At 40.3% G+C, this 16557-nt stretch overlaps 1 protein-coding gene across 1 annotated transcript; it reads left to right on the plus strand.

Annotated features, from left to right (window-relative positions):
• Positions 1-2148: 2148 nt before the first annotated feature.
• On the plus strand, positions 2149-16020 carry LOC308370801 (solute carrier family 2, facilitated glucose transporter member 11-like; the record flags this gene model as incomplete). The annotated part of the gene is made up of 12 exons (XM_080845516.1): positions 2149-2172; positions 5644-5742; positions 6098-6262; positions 6515-6639; positions 6787-6909; positions 7084-7232; positions 7558-7745; positions 10618-10728; positions 11123-11224; positions 12475-12550; positions 13817-13944; positions 15814-16020. The coding sequence occupies 12 exons, from the start codon at positions 2149-2151 to the stop codon at positions 16018-16020; spliced, it is 1497 nt and encodes a 498-aa protein (XP_080701642.1).
• Positions 16021-16557: the final 537 nt, after the last annotated feature.

Raw genomic sequence — 16557 nt, forward strand, 5'->3', positions numbered from 1 at the left:
CCATTTAAAACCTTAAAACACATTATGATAAAATGAATAAAGAACATTTCTTTCACAGTACTACCAGAGCAGGGGCGTCCCTCTCTACCTTCAAGAATCTCTTGAAGACCCAACTCTTCAGAGAACACCTCCCTTCCTAACTGGCACCTTGACAAATGCTTAACTTGCACTTCAGCAGTTGCACTTATTTTTCTTTCTATTCTCTAATGTAAAGTAGTATTAATTGTTACACAGGTTTTTTTTCGTCTTAGCTTAATTGTTCTCTCTTGTACGTCGCTTTGGACAAAAGCATCTGCAGCTAAATGACTAAATGAAAATGTAACACCCTCACCCCAACAGGAAACTTTGGCTTGGCTGCGTAGGAACTCAAAGAAAAGGCAAAGAGAACATTCTACGCCATCAAAAGGTCAATTAAATTAGATATACCAATAAGAATTAGGCTTAAGCTATTCCAATCAGTAATTGAACCAATTGCGCTGTATGGCTGTGAGGTGTGGGGTCCAGCAACAAAAAGGTGACTTTTCAAATTGGGAAAAACATCCAACCGAAGCCTTGCATGCAGAGTTCTGCAAAAGCAACCTCCGGGTACAGAGGAAGACACCGAACAATGCATGCAGAGCAGAATAAGGCCAATACCCCCTAATTATTGATATTCAAAAATGAAGCTGTCAAATATTGGCAACCTTTTAAAAAGAGCGACCACCGCTCACTCCACTACCATGCACTGAAATGCCAAGAGCTGATTATAGGGAGGAGCCCTCTTACCCAACTTGTCCTGAGTCTTGGTGACCTAACACCAAATCTCATCACTGAGGCTCTGGACAATGACTCAGTAGCAAGGAAAATAAGACCCAACTAAATTACAAACACTTAAAAAGAAACTGATATTACCTATTGGAAATAAGCAACCAAAACACAATCTAAATTACAATGTTATTTGGCCTTAAAACGTGAGTACTCAACAACTTCTAACCTGAAAACAGTAAAAGACACAAAACTCGGGAAAACCTTGACAATGTACAGACTCAGTGAGCACTGCCTCGCCATCGAAAAAGAGGCAGACACAGGCAGGCCTGGCTGCCCAGAGAGGAGAGGCTGTGCTCACAATGCAGTCTGGGGGCCGTGGAGACAGAGGTAAACTTCCTCACGGAAAGCCCAAAATATGAAACCATTAGAAAAGGTTCATTTGATAGGCTTTCAAACTCTCACAGGGGAGGCAAAGTTACCAAACATACTTGGGGAAGACATGGATTTGGCCAATCTAGCTGCTGGATATGTGGCAGCCTGCCATAACCTGAGGGACAGTAAGGCCACATAATGCCAAACTATGTTTGTTGTTATTTTTGGAATGGTCTTTTGTTGTTTATTTATTTATTTTTAATCAACTCTGTTCATTATATTTGTCCTTCTATGTGTATGTAATATGTAGGCCTATGTGTTGAATCAGCTTTGGAAATAGTGTTAAAAAACATTCATGCCAATAAAGCTTCTTAGAATTTAATTGAATTGAGTAGGCTAGATTAAAAAGATTGCAATGCATCAACTGAAACTTTTTATTTGCGTCACGAAACGGTAAAAAAAAAAAATCATTAAAAAGAGGTATATTAAAATCATTTCTTTGATCGTTTTGACAAGTAACCGTAACCGCAGGATCATGTATTGCCCGCTGCTCAGTAGCCTATCAGAAAATAAATCCCGACGGACCGGACCCCGACGAGAAACGTCACATTTTGTGCTGCCACCACATATGTTGTCTTTAAGTTTTATTATGTTAGAACAGGTCCCCCTGTTGACATTTAGGTCAGGTCGGTCAATTCTGTAACTATGTTGCGAACACAACTGGAGGGTTATTATACGATTAGAAAGGATTTTGTATGATAACAATGTTTTAAACACGTGCTATTGAACAGCTCATAACTTTTCTGAACATGGTGTAAAAATTAGTTGCCAGGCTGCAGTGCAAAGACCACTCACGTGCATCCATGCAAATTAGGCGGACTCTTGTCAGTTGCCGGTACCGACGTTCACCTTCTCTCATTAACCAGTTTGCTCTTTACCATGATCACTTTACTTTTAAAGTTACCATACGGAGTCGGTGAGATATGCCAGTGAAGCATTGAAAGTACTGCATCTTCATCATCAGCCACGATGAAAGGTGAACCTCAGAACAAGGTAATTCCAAATGAATGAATACGTTTTAAGACGCAGCATGTATTCACCCACCGTGTAACTTGTGACTTGATCATAGATATACTGTAAGGTTTACAAAAAGCGAATTAGGACATTGGGTATTTTCTGGTCATAAAAACTGCATTAGCTGGGTAATCTTTCACCGAGGGACAATGCGTTTACAACCTTAGAATGTACTGTGCAGTTCACTTATAAGTTGATAAGAATTGAGCCTGTCTATCTTCAATGTACTCAATTGCATGTACATCTAAGTAAACGTGTCTCTGTAATGGTTGGTGTACAAAAACATTTCGATATAAGTAAATATAACACCAAGAGAAGGTGGTGCAAGGAGGCTTTCCTACAGTGGTGCTTTCTCTGTATTGCTACAAGGCAAGATACACTCTGACAGTGTAAACCTTTTCAGTGGATATTCAGGCACTCTATCTGATCAGTATTACAGAGGAACTTTTGCAACCCCTATGAGCATTAGCCCTGGTGCACAAGCACAACAACCCTAACCCATCCTTTGCAGTTCCATCAGTCAACCAACTGTAAGGGGATATGATGACCCCTCTGCTCCTTGGCTGTTTGTCCTTTATTTTGACAAAGGCACAGAGGGAGCCTCAGGATGATTGTGGTCATAAATGTAACTGGTAACTGTAGACTACATGTTTTGCATCGATTTACCCACAGTGACCTAGGCAGCAGTCTGGTTTTGTCTCAGGTCAGTCAAGTGTACCACTATGAAACTGATTTGGCCTGAGACTTACCAAAAAATGCCGTTTGGAAATCACCCCCATGACACCCCTTTCTTAGCATCTTTAAATTAGTTGGTCATTTGTCAGGGGTTTGTTTGGGAGTGGTTGTTGGCTGTTGACTCACTAGTAAGCTGTTGGGTTGTGGCAAATGCATAGAAATAGGTTATAGTAGTAAGTATAAACCACACATTCTTGGCATTCAGGTTATTCTTTCAGTGGTTCTTCCCTTCTTAGTTCTTCTTCCTCACTCTTCCATTCTGTTCTATATTTTCATTCTATTCATTTCATGTGCATCACTTCCACTTAATCATTTATGGATGTACTTTTTTACAGATACAGATGCTCTAATCATTATGGATGTACTGTTTTACAGATGCTCTTATTAATAAAGGCTGTGTTTTACTTTAATTTATGTCACTTCTTGAAATAAGCCTTGTCATTGACAGGTTAAAGGTTTAAAGGTCTACTAAAAGTTGTCCCATTGTTTCAGGAGTTTGTTCCGCAACTTATGAGCTTCACCCCCTCTGTATAAAATGCTATCTAGATGCTATCTAGATCCGTGACTAAATTTGTTCTGACTTCTGAGAACCAAGTACTTCACTAATCCTATTAGAACATACCAAAGGAAACATTTTCAGACTGTGAATCTGCACATGTGTTCACTTGCATGAATAGATGGAGTAGACTGAAGATAGAGTGAAAGTCCCTATTACATTTTCTGTATTTTAATGCATTATCTCCACAGAAATGCATTTTTTTTGCATTCTGTGACAATAGCGCAAATGTGCATTGCTTTTCAGTCTTTCTAAGGTTCAGTATTTATTTTCAGTTACACCTTTAATTATGTCGTTTTTGTTAGCCAGATATGAAATCACCCAGTAACTCACAACAATAAAGTATCTGCAGGGTATTGGGTTAGGATCCAGCTCATACCTTGATGTGAAAGTTCTTTGGGAAGCAATGTTGCTGCTGCAGGAGGTGTTTGAGACCCACAGCCAGGAGATTCTACATTGTATTTGGGTGCTGTCCCTGCGGACATGGTCACAACTCTCTGTATTTGGGTGCTGTCCCTGGGAACAGACATGGTCACATATCTCTGTGGTTGTGAAGGACCTCAGCATGCTTATCATAAATAGTAGGGGTAGTAGCCCAGATGCTTTAGGCCCAAGCTGGTTTAGTCATCCAGCATCCAAAAAGTTATGCAAGTAAGTAACTTGTGCTTAGCTAATGGTAGCCAGCAGGTACAGTGCTGGCAGTAAGCAAACCTCACTCACCAACACCTTAAAAGATGAACAGACCTCACTCCCCAACACCTTAAGAGATGAGCAAACTTCACTCACCAACACCTTAAGAGATGAACAGACCTCACTCCCCAACACCTTAAGAGATGAGCAAACCTCACTCACCAACACCTTAAGAGATGAACAGACCTCACTCCCCAACACCTCAAGAGATGAGCAAACCTCACTTACCAACACCTTCAGAGATGAGCAAACCTCACTCCCTAACACCTTAAAGTAACACTATGCAACAATTTGACACTTTTTGAGATATGGTTTTATAGGCAACTAGTTTAGGTACCATCCTAAAATTCATTTTGATAGCATATGGTCATGTGAAGGACAGATAAACACCTGTGTCTTTCCCAGTCGCCATCCAGGATATGCCCTGTGTAGTTCTGTGTAACGGGCTGGTACACCCTGCAAAAAGGAAGAAAAGCTTTCCCACGCATGACATTGCCAGCTAAAACGCCAAAAGACACCAAGTAGTGTGTTGGCAAGCTTATATCAGTGTCAGCTGGGCTGTTGGTGGTGTTTGCAAGGTTTTTGCATACCTTTTAGGTAAGTAGCTTACTAGTTTTGGAACAGAACTCAGTACTGCTGCTTTAACAGATGAGCAAACCTCACTCCCCAACACCTTAAGAGACGAACAAACCTCACTCCCCAATACCTTAAGAGATGAGCAAACCTCACTCACCAACACCTTAAGAGATGAACAGACCTCACTCCCCAACACATTAAGGGATGAGCAAACCTCACTCACCAACACCTTAAGAGATGAGCAAACCTCACTCACCAACACCTTAAGAGATGAACAGACCTCACTCCCCAACACATTAAGGGATGAGCAAACCTCACTCACCAACACCTTAAGAGATGAACAGACCTCACTCCCCAACACATTAAGGGATGAGCAAACCTCACTCACCAACACCTTAAGAGATGAACAGACCTCACTCCCCAACACCTTAAGAGATGAGCAAACCTCACTCACCAGCACCTTAAGAGATGAGCAAACCTCACTCACCAACACCTTTGGGTTTAGGCCTCCTTGCAAGCACGTCCCCCTCACCTGCCAGATGTTGCGAGTTCGAGTACAGTGCGGGAATGTGCTTTTCAACACAGTGGAGTTACATTAAGTGCACCAGTGCAAAATGGCAGCCATACATTGGTGATGGTGGTAAGATAAGACATCTACAATATAAGTGAAGCAGTTTGGGGCGATTAATTCATTTCCTGATAGCTGCCTAGAAGGTGCAGCCATTTATTTCATATTTTGTCAGATTTCTATTGGTATTCTTCATAGTAAACAGACATATTGCGAACTATTATATATTGTGTTTTGTTTCTTCAATTTCACCATTCAGTTTGGAAGTCATTTACTCAGCATTCCACTCATTGCATGACAAAAGCATTTTCTTCATATTTCTCAGGGTCATTCCAGGACACTGGCTTTGATGGTGGCCAGTACCGCAATTGGGGGAACGCTACAATACGGCTATAATCTTGCTATTATGAATGCACCAACAACTGTAAGGTTCATATTTTTATATTATGTCTACTGGCTGTACATGTGTCTGTGTGTCTTCATGTGACTATTTCAATGTGTGTTGTTTTACATAACATTGCATTAACAAAACTTGTAAGCAAAGTGCAATAGTTATCAATCATCATTCTATAATTTCATGAAGGGCTCTGTACTGGATAAAATAGGTTAAAAGTAGATACAATTTTTTTTCACTCAGAAATCTCCCCATTTTCCAGTGCATGTTTAAAAAATGCTGGTTTTCACTCAAACCCTTGCATCACAAACTACACCTACACTTGACCAAAATCTCACATGTCGTATATCCATGGGTCTTGTAACTGTCCTGTTTCCTCCTACAGCATATTCAGACTTTCATCAATGAGACATTTTTGGAACGATGGGGCATAGAGTTGGGGTTGTATGAGGTCACCCTGATCTGGACTTTCGTTGTGTCCGTTTTCTCACTTGGAGGATTGACAGGTGCCCTGATTGCTGGGCCCATGTCAATTCGCTTTGGGAGGTACAGGAGCTTACTTTTATCAGGAAGTAAAGAAAGAAATCAGCCTGAGAAAAAATGTAAACTGTAGTGGTTAGTGAGATGGATGATTTCATTTTAGAAAACAGAAATAGCTACCCATTTTCAGTTCAAAAACCTATTATGCCACATATTATTTGCTGTTATTAGCCTGCGTCTCCAGAACCCATTGCAAATGTAGTCCCAGGTTTCATTATTTATTATGACTATGTAATTTGGTTGTTTGTTATCCTATAGGAAGAAGACAATGTTGCTGAACAATATCTTCCTCATGTCGAGTGCTCTCTTAGGTCTTACAAGTAGAGCAGCAAAATCTGTGGAGATGATCATCCTCTCCAGAATACTGGTGGGAATAAATGCAGGCATGTGCACATGGACCATCACTGCCTGGGCAAAAAGACCCTCAGATTTGAGCTGCATTGTCTTAGTTGATGTCTAAGACCATAAGATCATACAATTATCTGGTGGAAAGTAATGACTGGCTTCTTCTGTCACTCCATTTGCAGGGATCAGCATGAATGTCCAACCCATGTATTTTGGTGAGAGTGCACCTAAACACCTCCGTGGAGCCGTGTCACTGTCCTCTGCTGTCTTCACAGCCTTCGGAGTCGTACTAGGACAGATCGTGGGTCTCAGGTGTGCTCAAGACACATGTTAGCTAAACCACATGGAGCCATGTTTTCCAAAACTATTGGAATCAGGAAGAAGTCTATATAAAAATAGTGTTAAAGCATGCCTGCATTTACTCTCTATTGCTTGCATTTACTGAAAACTGGAGGCTATTTTTGGTGTGTTTTTGTCTTTGCACAGGGAGATCTTGGGGAGTGAGCCGTACTGGCAGTATCTTCTAGCCAGTAATGCCGTCCCTGGGTTCATCCAGTTACTCACGCTGCCCTGGTTCCCTGAGAGCCCTCGTTACCTTCTCATAGACCGTGGGGACAAGGAAGGCTGCTTTGCAGGTAAGAAATCCCCACTTAGTCACAGATTTCAAGCAGGGGGTGAACAGAAACAATACTTAAAAGGTCAAATATTTCCCTGTAAGGGTTTTATGTTCTAATTCTAGTATCTGTCATTCTGCCATGAATTAGTCCAATCGCCTGAGTTTTTTTCTTTCTCCGAGGAAGCCTATAACCTTAGGTCTTGCCTAACAGTGTCCATTATTATCTCAAAACAATGCTAGCACTGTGTTCTTCCAAGTCATGCTTGGCTGTCAAGTACACCCCTAATGCTAAGCCTGGGTGCTACTAGACTGTTCCCTGATGTTTCTATTTATGGATTCTTCAGCGCTGAGGCGTCTGAGGGGCTGTGAGGTCTCGCCCATTGAGGTGGAGGAGATCCTGCAGGAGCAGGCTGAGGCAGAGGGCGTGCGCCCACGGCAACCGTGGGAGCTGCTCTCAGACCGCTCTGTCCGCTGGCAGGTCATCTCTGTGGCCATCATCAGCAGTGCTATGCAGCTCTGTGGTAATGACTCGGTCAGTGTGCAAACTCAGGGCCGGGGACATGGGTGTGTGATTCTGTGTGGAAATCCCTTTATATTGTGAAGAACTTGCATCAAGACCCAATCTGCAATTTATATGTACAAACTAATTTCCAATTCATTTTCTTTTGTGCTCAGATTGGTTTATTTTCTTTAATTCTTGAATTTTATTTCTCAATTGATGGCTACAGAAGTATAGTTTTTTAACTTTAGTTAGAGCACTATTGCTAAATAATTAGAATCCGTACCAAGAGTTGAAATATTATTGGTCCGGAATGGTTTTTCCATGCCAGTAGTAAATAAAATGTGTTCTGTTTAATATAAACGTTCATACAAATAACAATGCTCCTTCCTTACAGAAGACGTAGCCTACTAACTGCAGCCTGTAACGATGACAGACTAGCAGCCTCTGAGCCCGTCTGATTTAGAACCTCATCATCAGCTTAATTGGATGGAAATGGAGATTATTTATAGAGCGAACGCTGGTTTGCACAATGAAAAAAATGGCACTAACAAAATCGCTGAATTTTCTGATCTGACATAGGCCTACAGCCCTTGTTATTGAGGTAAAGGACTGTATATTTTCTTGTAGGTTGCTTGGTTGTATTGCTAATAGCGAACTATTATGCTAAACGCTTCTAATAGCAATGTAGAGTCCACTACAAACACAATAACGTACTGAAACATAATTACTTGTATCATGTACAAACTAGGCACTCAGTATATTTAACACTTAGCTATTGCTGCCACTGAATTGGCTTCGAGAAACTTATCCATATCGAACTGTCAAACTGAGGGAGCTGCACGCGTTGCTTGCTTATTAACGGAGTCTTTTGTACAGCCTAACCCTTCCCTAGGACCAACAGAGGGGAGGCAAGCACTGCCCCTGCCTCTAGCCAACGGTTGAAAATAGAAGATTATACAGTTAAGCTAGCCTAGTTATGTAAGTTATATATAATATATGACAATGTCAAAGAACCCATTCTGTTAAGCAATTCAATGCTAAGTTTAGTTATGGTTAACACGAAAACGCAAGCGTTTGCTGATAACACACGAGTAACACCGTTATGACTTATGATAAAACATTTTGAGGAGTTTACCTTGGCAAGTAAGGGATGAAGCGCCGACGTTTGTTGAGCTGCTGCTGGCATCGAAAACATGACATTCTTGTAATTTTATACCATGTGTGCTCAAGTGCTTATTCATGGTAGATGTACTTCCTCCCTTTGAGGAAATACATTTTTTACAGAGGTTACAAGTGACCGTGTTCGCATCCGTTCGGGTGAAATAAAGCCACACTTTAGATCGCTTCTGTCGAGTTGCCATTTCTGCTGCGTTCTGACTTTATTATAAGAGTTTGCGCATGCGCAAACGGCACAGAGACCTGTTAACAGACCCGGTTATGAATTTGGCTAACGATTCCAAAGATTCGGCTCATTGGGAACCGGTTCTCAACCAGACCCGGTTCTCGGTTCCCATCCCTAGTTGTGACTAGCATGTCTTTTAAGGTGCCGGGGAGTAGGGTTTACTCACTAGACAGCACTCTACCTGCCGGTAACCGTTACACTCAGCGTGGGCACCTCCAGATGCTAGCGCTCCCTTTGGGTACGTGTCCCAGGGCCAAATGGCCCCCTGTTGGCGTGCCTCCATTACCCGCCTTAGTCATTGTAGACTGTTTGTTTAGTCAGTAACTTTGTGACATCCTAAATTGATTAAAGTTACTGACCATAATCAGTGCATTGAAATTGGGCATCAAGCACCTATACATATGCATCCAGGTTTGGCTGGGAATCTTACCCTGGTCAACTGCTTGGAAGGCATAATTGCTAACTACAGCATTAGTTATACACCAAATCCAAAAGTGCTAATCGCATTGCCATGGAATTCAACAAACATACTGGGTTGGACGGAGCGATAAACATTTCTAGCCAATCAGCACATTACTTTCAGGAGCATGTAAGGGAGGTTTGTAATGTGATTAGCTGTTGAGATCAAATATCATCAACCTTTCACCAGAATTGTGGAATACTTCTTTAATACAGTGCCATCCATGTAATGTGATGGTCTTTCCACTCACCAAGCTGCAGAACATGATCCAATGGACTTTGGGTGGCTCCTCTTTCTGTCTGTGTAATAGACCTGTGAATTTGATATATGTCATTAATAATACAGAAGGGAGTTATTTGCAGAATACCACCATATGTACTGATCAAATATTTATTGTGAATATAACGATGAAGCAAACGGTGGTTGGAAGGACATAGGTCACTTCACTTTGGAAAAAGGGACAAGGAAAGATGGCCTTAAAAAATAAATAGTTTGGACTTTCTCTTCTGTTTAAAATGCTCTGTTGGGCAGAGTTACCTGCAGGCCCTATGACTAGGGGGACTACGAGGGAAGCTATCCCGGCCCAGCCTTATGATACTTGCCATAAATTAATGTTCTTCATGCTACAATATGTAGCCTAAACATGTCCCTCTGTTATTTTGAAACATGGTTAAGTCTTAAGGGTAGCCAGACGTCCACACACGTATTTCCAAAATATCTACTCACAAATCTGGAGCTCATTAGCAGTTTTTAGTTATACACAAAGAATAATGTTAACATATTTTTTCTTTAATTAGGGTGGGGGCGGGGGCCTGTTGAAATTTTATCCCGGCCCAGGTATCATGCACACCAGCCCTGGTTACCTCTCAGGACTCAGTGCAACTTTAAAAAACAGCTTACTCTGCAATAAACTGGCTCAGGGAGATTTACTCCAAAGAAATATGTGTGTGTGTGTGTGTTTGTCTGTGAATATGTGTGTGTGTATGTTTGTTTCTTGAGAAATCACTGAAATCTCCCCAAACATGTGTCTCCTTTTACAGATTTACTCCTTTGCGTCCTACGTATTTCAGGAGGCTGGGATAGATCCTGCTGCCATTCAGTATATTACCATTGGCACAGGCACATGTGAATTCACTGCCTGTATAATATCTGTAAGTATGTGGGACTAATCCTCCTTAGATTACATAACAGGTACACAGACTGAAGTAGGACTTTAAGCTCTGTTAGCAAAGGCTTGTACAATCTATGCTGTGGAATAGTGTGAGAAAATTAGTTATTCTAACAATAAGATATTACTGTGCACAAACAGGTTATTATTAAGGTTTAACTAGCACATGTGTTAAACCCCTTAAAGCAACTTGTTTATATAAACTGCATTGACATATCATGATGAGTCATAAAGTATTTTGTAAGACATAAAACACTGCTGAGTAGCTGTAGTGAGACCAATAACTTAAACCAGAAACATGAGAGAGAGGATGATAAATACAGAAAGAAGATATATGTGCAAAGCCTGTGTTTGTTGAATGTATCTGTGATTGACAGAACCTGCTGATTGAGCGACAGGGCCGGCGGTTGCTATTGATGGGAGGTTACATCCTCATGTCAGGCTGGGCTGTGGTGTTCACATTGGCTCTGTCATTTGAGGTATGCATTATTAATTCACATCACTAAAGGTAGGCTACACCCTCTCCTGTCCACATGTGATACTTGACCACAGTTGGACTAATCACTACACTGGATAAGACCTTAACAATGTGTTAGTCCAAACATGAATATTTCAGATGAGTTTGAGAGAAAATGTTTTTACTTTCTTTTACCAATTAGCAATTTAAAAGCATACACTTTAAATGGTATAATACCTGAATGTACAGTATTATAGTGGAAGCACTTGTATTTTTTGTTGCACATGTAATCTGTTCCTATTGTTGATGGATTCTGCACCAGTGTTGGTCACAGCTGACTTCAGTTGCTAGTCAGCTCCTGTGGGGCTTATGGCCCTTGTTCTCAGCTGCTATATTATCCACTACATACTCATTCAAGACACGATTTACATTTTCTCAAGTTCAGAGGCAAGCCTAAAAAATCCCAAACCTAGCGTTAGACCACATAAACACTTGACCTTTGACCACATAAACACTTGAACAGCTAGGATTGAGTTGGTGCAAATTCAAAGGACTATCCAGCATCACCTTCACGTCACACCCCCATATGAAAACCAGCAGATTTTGCAATGCACTTTCAGTGCAGGCCTATGTCATCATATAGTAGCCTACGCAAATAAGTATGAAGAAAACTAAAAGTCAGTGCATAGTACTCAGTACACAAATTAACTAAAGATGAATTTAAATAACACTTGTCTACTTGTATATTTACTATTAAGTAAATACAAATTCATGTAAATGAAAGCACTGAGGGTCCGGCGTTGCAGGCTCATGTCTATGAGCACAATCAAACCACTGCTAAAGCTGCTACTCTAGGGGAAACACTGAATGAGTAGTCATGTTTAAGAATTGTGAAGTCAGTGTTGGCCAGAAATAATGGTTAGTGATTTTTGTCAGAATCAAGCAGCCCTAATGATAGTTCAAGTTATGATAGTAATGCAGTCACGTGCTACTAGTGTTGCTGTGCAGTATTACATAGGAACAAAAATCATGTTTCAAGATGGAATTTTTAATTAGTGCTTTGACCAAACATGCACTTGAGAAGGAGCAGTTTAAAAACTTGAAGGCTGGAAGTCTAGAAACTAACAAGATGTAATATGTACTTGTCATTTACACATAAATAAAGAAATTTGATACAACCTATATTTTTCTTACGTCTAAGTAATGTCTTTATAGTAGAACATTGATGACCATGCGGTTCATGATTGTACTTTTTTCAACTGTATTTGACAGCATAAAGTGACCTGGATGCCTTATCTCAGTATGGCCTGTATCTTCACATACATACTCAGCTTTGGAATGGGACCAGGTGGGACTTTTTTATTTTTCATCTAAAAGGGATGCACCGATATGGAAATTCTTGGCGGATACCAATACCGATGTTCAAAACAATGAAATCATTATTTAAAAAGCACTATATTCAATTATTTCAGCCCTTTATCACTATTATCTTTTAATGTAACTTCATTTTAATCATAACTTTCAATCACCAGTGCACAGTCTCTCTGTTGCAAACCAAATACCACATAGTGCATATTAACAAAAACAATGAATTCACTATACTTTCCATAACATATGTCCATATAATCAAACGAACACCATTTAACCCAACAGAAAATAAAGCCAGACTGAATACTGTAGCTATATTACATAATTGAAATGTGAACAAAACAAACACCCCTCTGACTAAATGCCCTGCTCCCTCCACAAGTGGCACGAGGTAAAAGTGTTATCCCAACGCGAGCGCGCTTTTGCGTTGGGACCAGTATAGGCTATGTGGAAGCGTGAGAACCAGGAAGTGTGAGTGACATGTATTTTAACCAGTTTATGGATATTATCACATGGTAAATGGATGAAAAAATTGGTACCCAGTATAAATCAGTATAATTTAGTAGCAGTAGAGGTGTAGGCTATGCAAATATTATGTATGAATGATATATATCGCGGCAGATTGAACAATACACCCAACTCAGGGTAAACACCCGACACCAAAACACCCAATAACGCTTTCATTACATTTTACATTTACATTTACATTTACATGTATATTTAGTCATTTAGCAGACGCTTTTGTCCAAAGTGACGTACAAGGGAGAGAACAATCAAGCTAAGAGCAATAAAAACTGGTGTAACAATAAATACTGCTTTTTTTTCAAAAAATAGAAAACGACATAAAAAAGAAAAGAACAATGTTCAACAATGTTCATTGATCACATATATAATGCGATCACCGGGGGAGCTGTGTGTAATGGTGGCTGTGTGTGAGAATGAATGTTTTTGAGTTTGACGTCTCTAATTCTGCATTTGCAGTAAAGTGAGTTAATGTACAATAACGCAAAAAATATATCAATGAACATCGGCAAGTGCCATCAGTGAAAGTCAAGTTTATTACCGATAGGCCGATGACATTAAAGGAGGTGAACATCGGCTGTTATCGATGTACAGTCGATACATCGGTGCATCCCTAAAAACAATGCATGTTCATATGTATTTCTATGTGACCATGTAAGGCTTATCTTTTATCTCAGAATATTACATTTTTGTGTGCGTGTGTTTGTGTTCGTCTCCCATTCAGCTGGTGTAACAGGAGTGCTGCCCACAGAAATCTTTAACCAGACTGCCCGTCCGGCTGCTTATACGATTGCTGGCTCTCTCATGTGGCTGAATCTGTTCATAGTGGGAATGCTGTTCCCTTTTATTGTGGTAAGAGCGGTCAGGGTGTGTCTACAGGGGGTCTGGGGTGGGCATGTAAAAGCCTAGATGACTAACAACTTCCTGCTCCTTAACACAGATAAACTGAGGTTATGCTTGTAGGCCCTTAACAATTGAGAATTACACTATCTAGCCATGTACTCGATGGCATATTTTTAACATCCAACATTAGAATAAAAAATGTGGTGTAATTATCAACCAAGACTTCCTATTGGACTCACACATGAAAAAGATCTCAAAGACATATTTTTTTCATCTATGCGATATCCTCTATTGGAAAAATCCTATCCCTCCAAGATGCAGAATTATAATTTATGCTTTTATTATGTTGCGACTGGTCTACTGCAATGCTCTCCTGTCTGGATGTAACAACAACTCAATAAAGAGACTCCAACTTATACAGAATGCTGCTGCTCGCACATTCACTAGAACTAAAAAATATGATCATATCTCACCTGTCTAAGGGCCTGATTTACTAACAGGATTGCGCCCATTTCTGGCGTAAAATAGCGGTCGTAAACATAAAACGGTATTTACTAAGGGAGCGAAGCGCATATTAACGCTTTGTGGGTGTTGACGGGGAGGACACAAAAAGGTGGGTGGAAACATGCGCAAATATTTGGGAGGAGCGAAGATAAGTGCGCCTAATGATGTATTGCGGGGTATTTACTAAACTGCCTGGCAAGCGCACATCTCCGATTTGCGCGCTAATTCTCCGCCTCATAAAAGCACGTCTTAACCAGGAAGCGCATTTTCATTGAGTCTGAAAACGTTGATATGGCAGCAGTGATAAGAGAAAGGCGAAGAAAGAAGACAGAGACAGCGCACAGAAATATTTTTTTCAACTCGTATAACACATTTTCAGTTAAATTAACCACAAATCATTAGACGGTACAGGTTAACCAGCCACGCAATACTTCAATTACTGAACCAGATCAGAGACGACATCTAACCCTCCAACCGGAGATCACATTCCATTCAATCAGTTGGTAAACATTGCAAATATTGGCACCGGATCATTTCAAACAGTTATAGTATCAGCAGTTGATATATCTCAGCCTTCACAAATATTCACACAGGTACTCGAAGCATTGCTCTGGCGCACTGGTCAATACATTTCCCCACTGCCACAGCTGAAATTATAGACATCAAACAGGACTTTTTTTGAAATCGCAAACTTTCCGAACGTAATATGAACCATTGATTGCACCCACGTCCATATATATTGTAGTGAACCCATGTCCCTTGTAGAAATTATTAATCTCGCCATGTACACATCTATATTGTTATAATAGACAGTTTATGCATTAATGCCACCAATAGCATATTCTTTATAATCGTATTCTTTTAAACATCTTGCTGTAGGTGATGGCGGGCAGAACAACAATATAGCAGCGCACACATTGAATCAGGTTCAGTGATTGAGCGAACGTGAACCAATATATCTATCTCCACTTCGCGGAAGCTTAGTTTTCTCTTCCTAAATAAATACCACGGAAAATGCGGAAAAACACTGTGCGTTAATGTGCGAACTCAGTTTAAGCAGCGGTCGCAATGTTAGTAAATCAGGCCCTATAAAGGGCGGAGTAAACACATTTTGCCCAGCCCAGATCTGGTTTGATAAATACCAAGTAAAATGCGCTAAAACACTGTGCGTTAATTTGCGAACGCAGATTAAGCAGCGCTCGCATATTAGTAAATCAGGCCCTAAATGTCTTACCCCCAAATTACCTCAAGGAATTTTCAACACACATGCATGTAATTTCTCTGAAGAATAGAACAAAAAATCCTCTGTATACAGTTCCATGATAATGCATCACAGGTACTCTCTCTCACCAAAGGTGTGTTTGTGTTTTGTAGAGTGGATTGGGCCAGTTCTGCTTTGTTCCATTCGGTGCAGTCTGCATCCTCACGGCTCTCTACATTGGCCTGTTTTTGCCCGAAACCAAAGGCAAGACCCTTCCGGTCATTGCCAGCGAATTTAACCGACTCAACTTCCGCAAACAGGAGAGGACCAGCCAGGCAGAATACAAATTAGGAGAAGTCCAACACTCCACATCCCTGTAGTTGCAGACTCACTGCTGTGACAGGCCACTGATCACTTACACTCAAAGTTTGTGTTCTGTGACGATCAAGGACTGTTGTTGTAAGATAGTAAAGGGATGTGTAAGTTTTACCTTCATGTAACCCATCCACCCATCCATGAAGCCAGTACCAGTTTTAGTTTTTTAAATTATGATAAAATTCTGCTATTTCAGTGGAAACACTGCCACTGATCACTTACACTTTAGATGACTGAAAAAGCTAAAATGAACATAGCGATGTGTGGACGTTGGTTGGGCATGGTATTAAGCATTTTTTAAATGCATCTATTCAAAAAGAAATGCAAATGTTTTAATGAAATTATTACTGTTACCATATTAATGGGATAATTTAGAATGCCTAAAATGTGAACATTAAATACATTCTTTGCCAAGTAGGACTAGAGTAGTCTTTATGCTTCTTCAGTTACCAAAATTACTCAATATAATTGAATTCATACTTGTACACGTTTATTGTTCTTTTTTAATTTCCTTGTTTTATTTTGATTTTGTTGTAAGTGTC

The sequence above is a fragment of the Sprattus sprattus genome, assembly GCF_963457725.1.
Source record: "Sprattus sprattus genome assembly, chromosome: 10".
Taxonomy (NCBI): domain Eukaryota; kingdom Metazoa; phylum Chordata; class Actinopteri; order Clupeiformes; family Clupeidae; genus Sprattus; species Sprattus sprattus.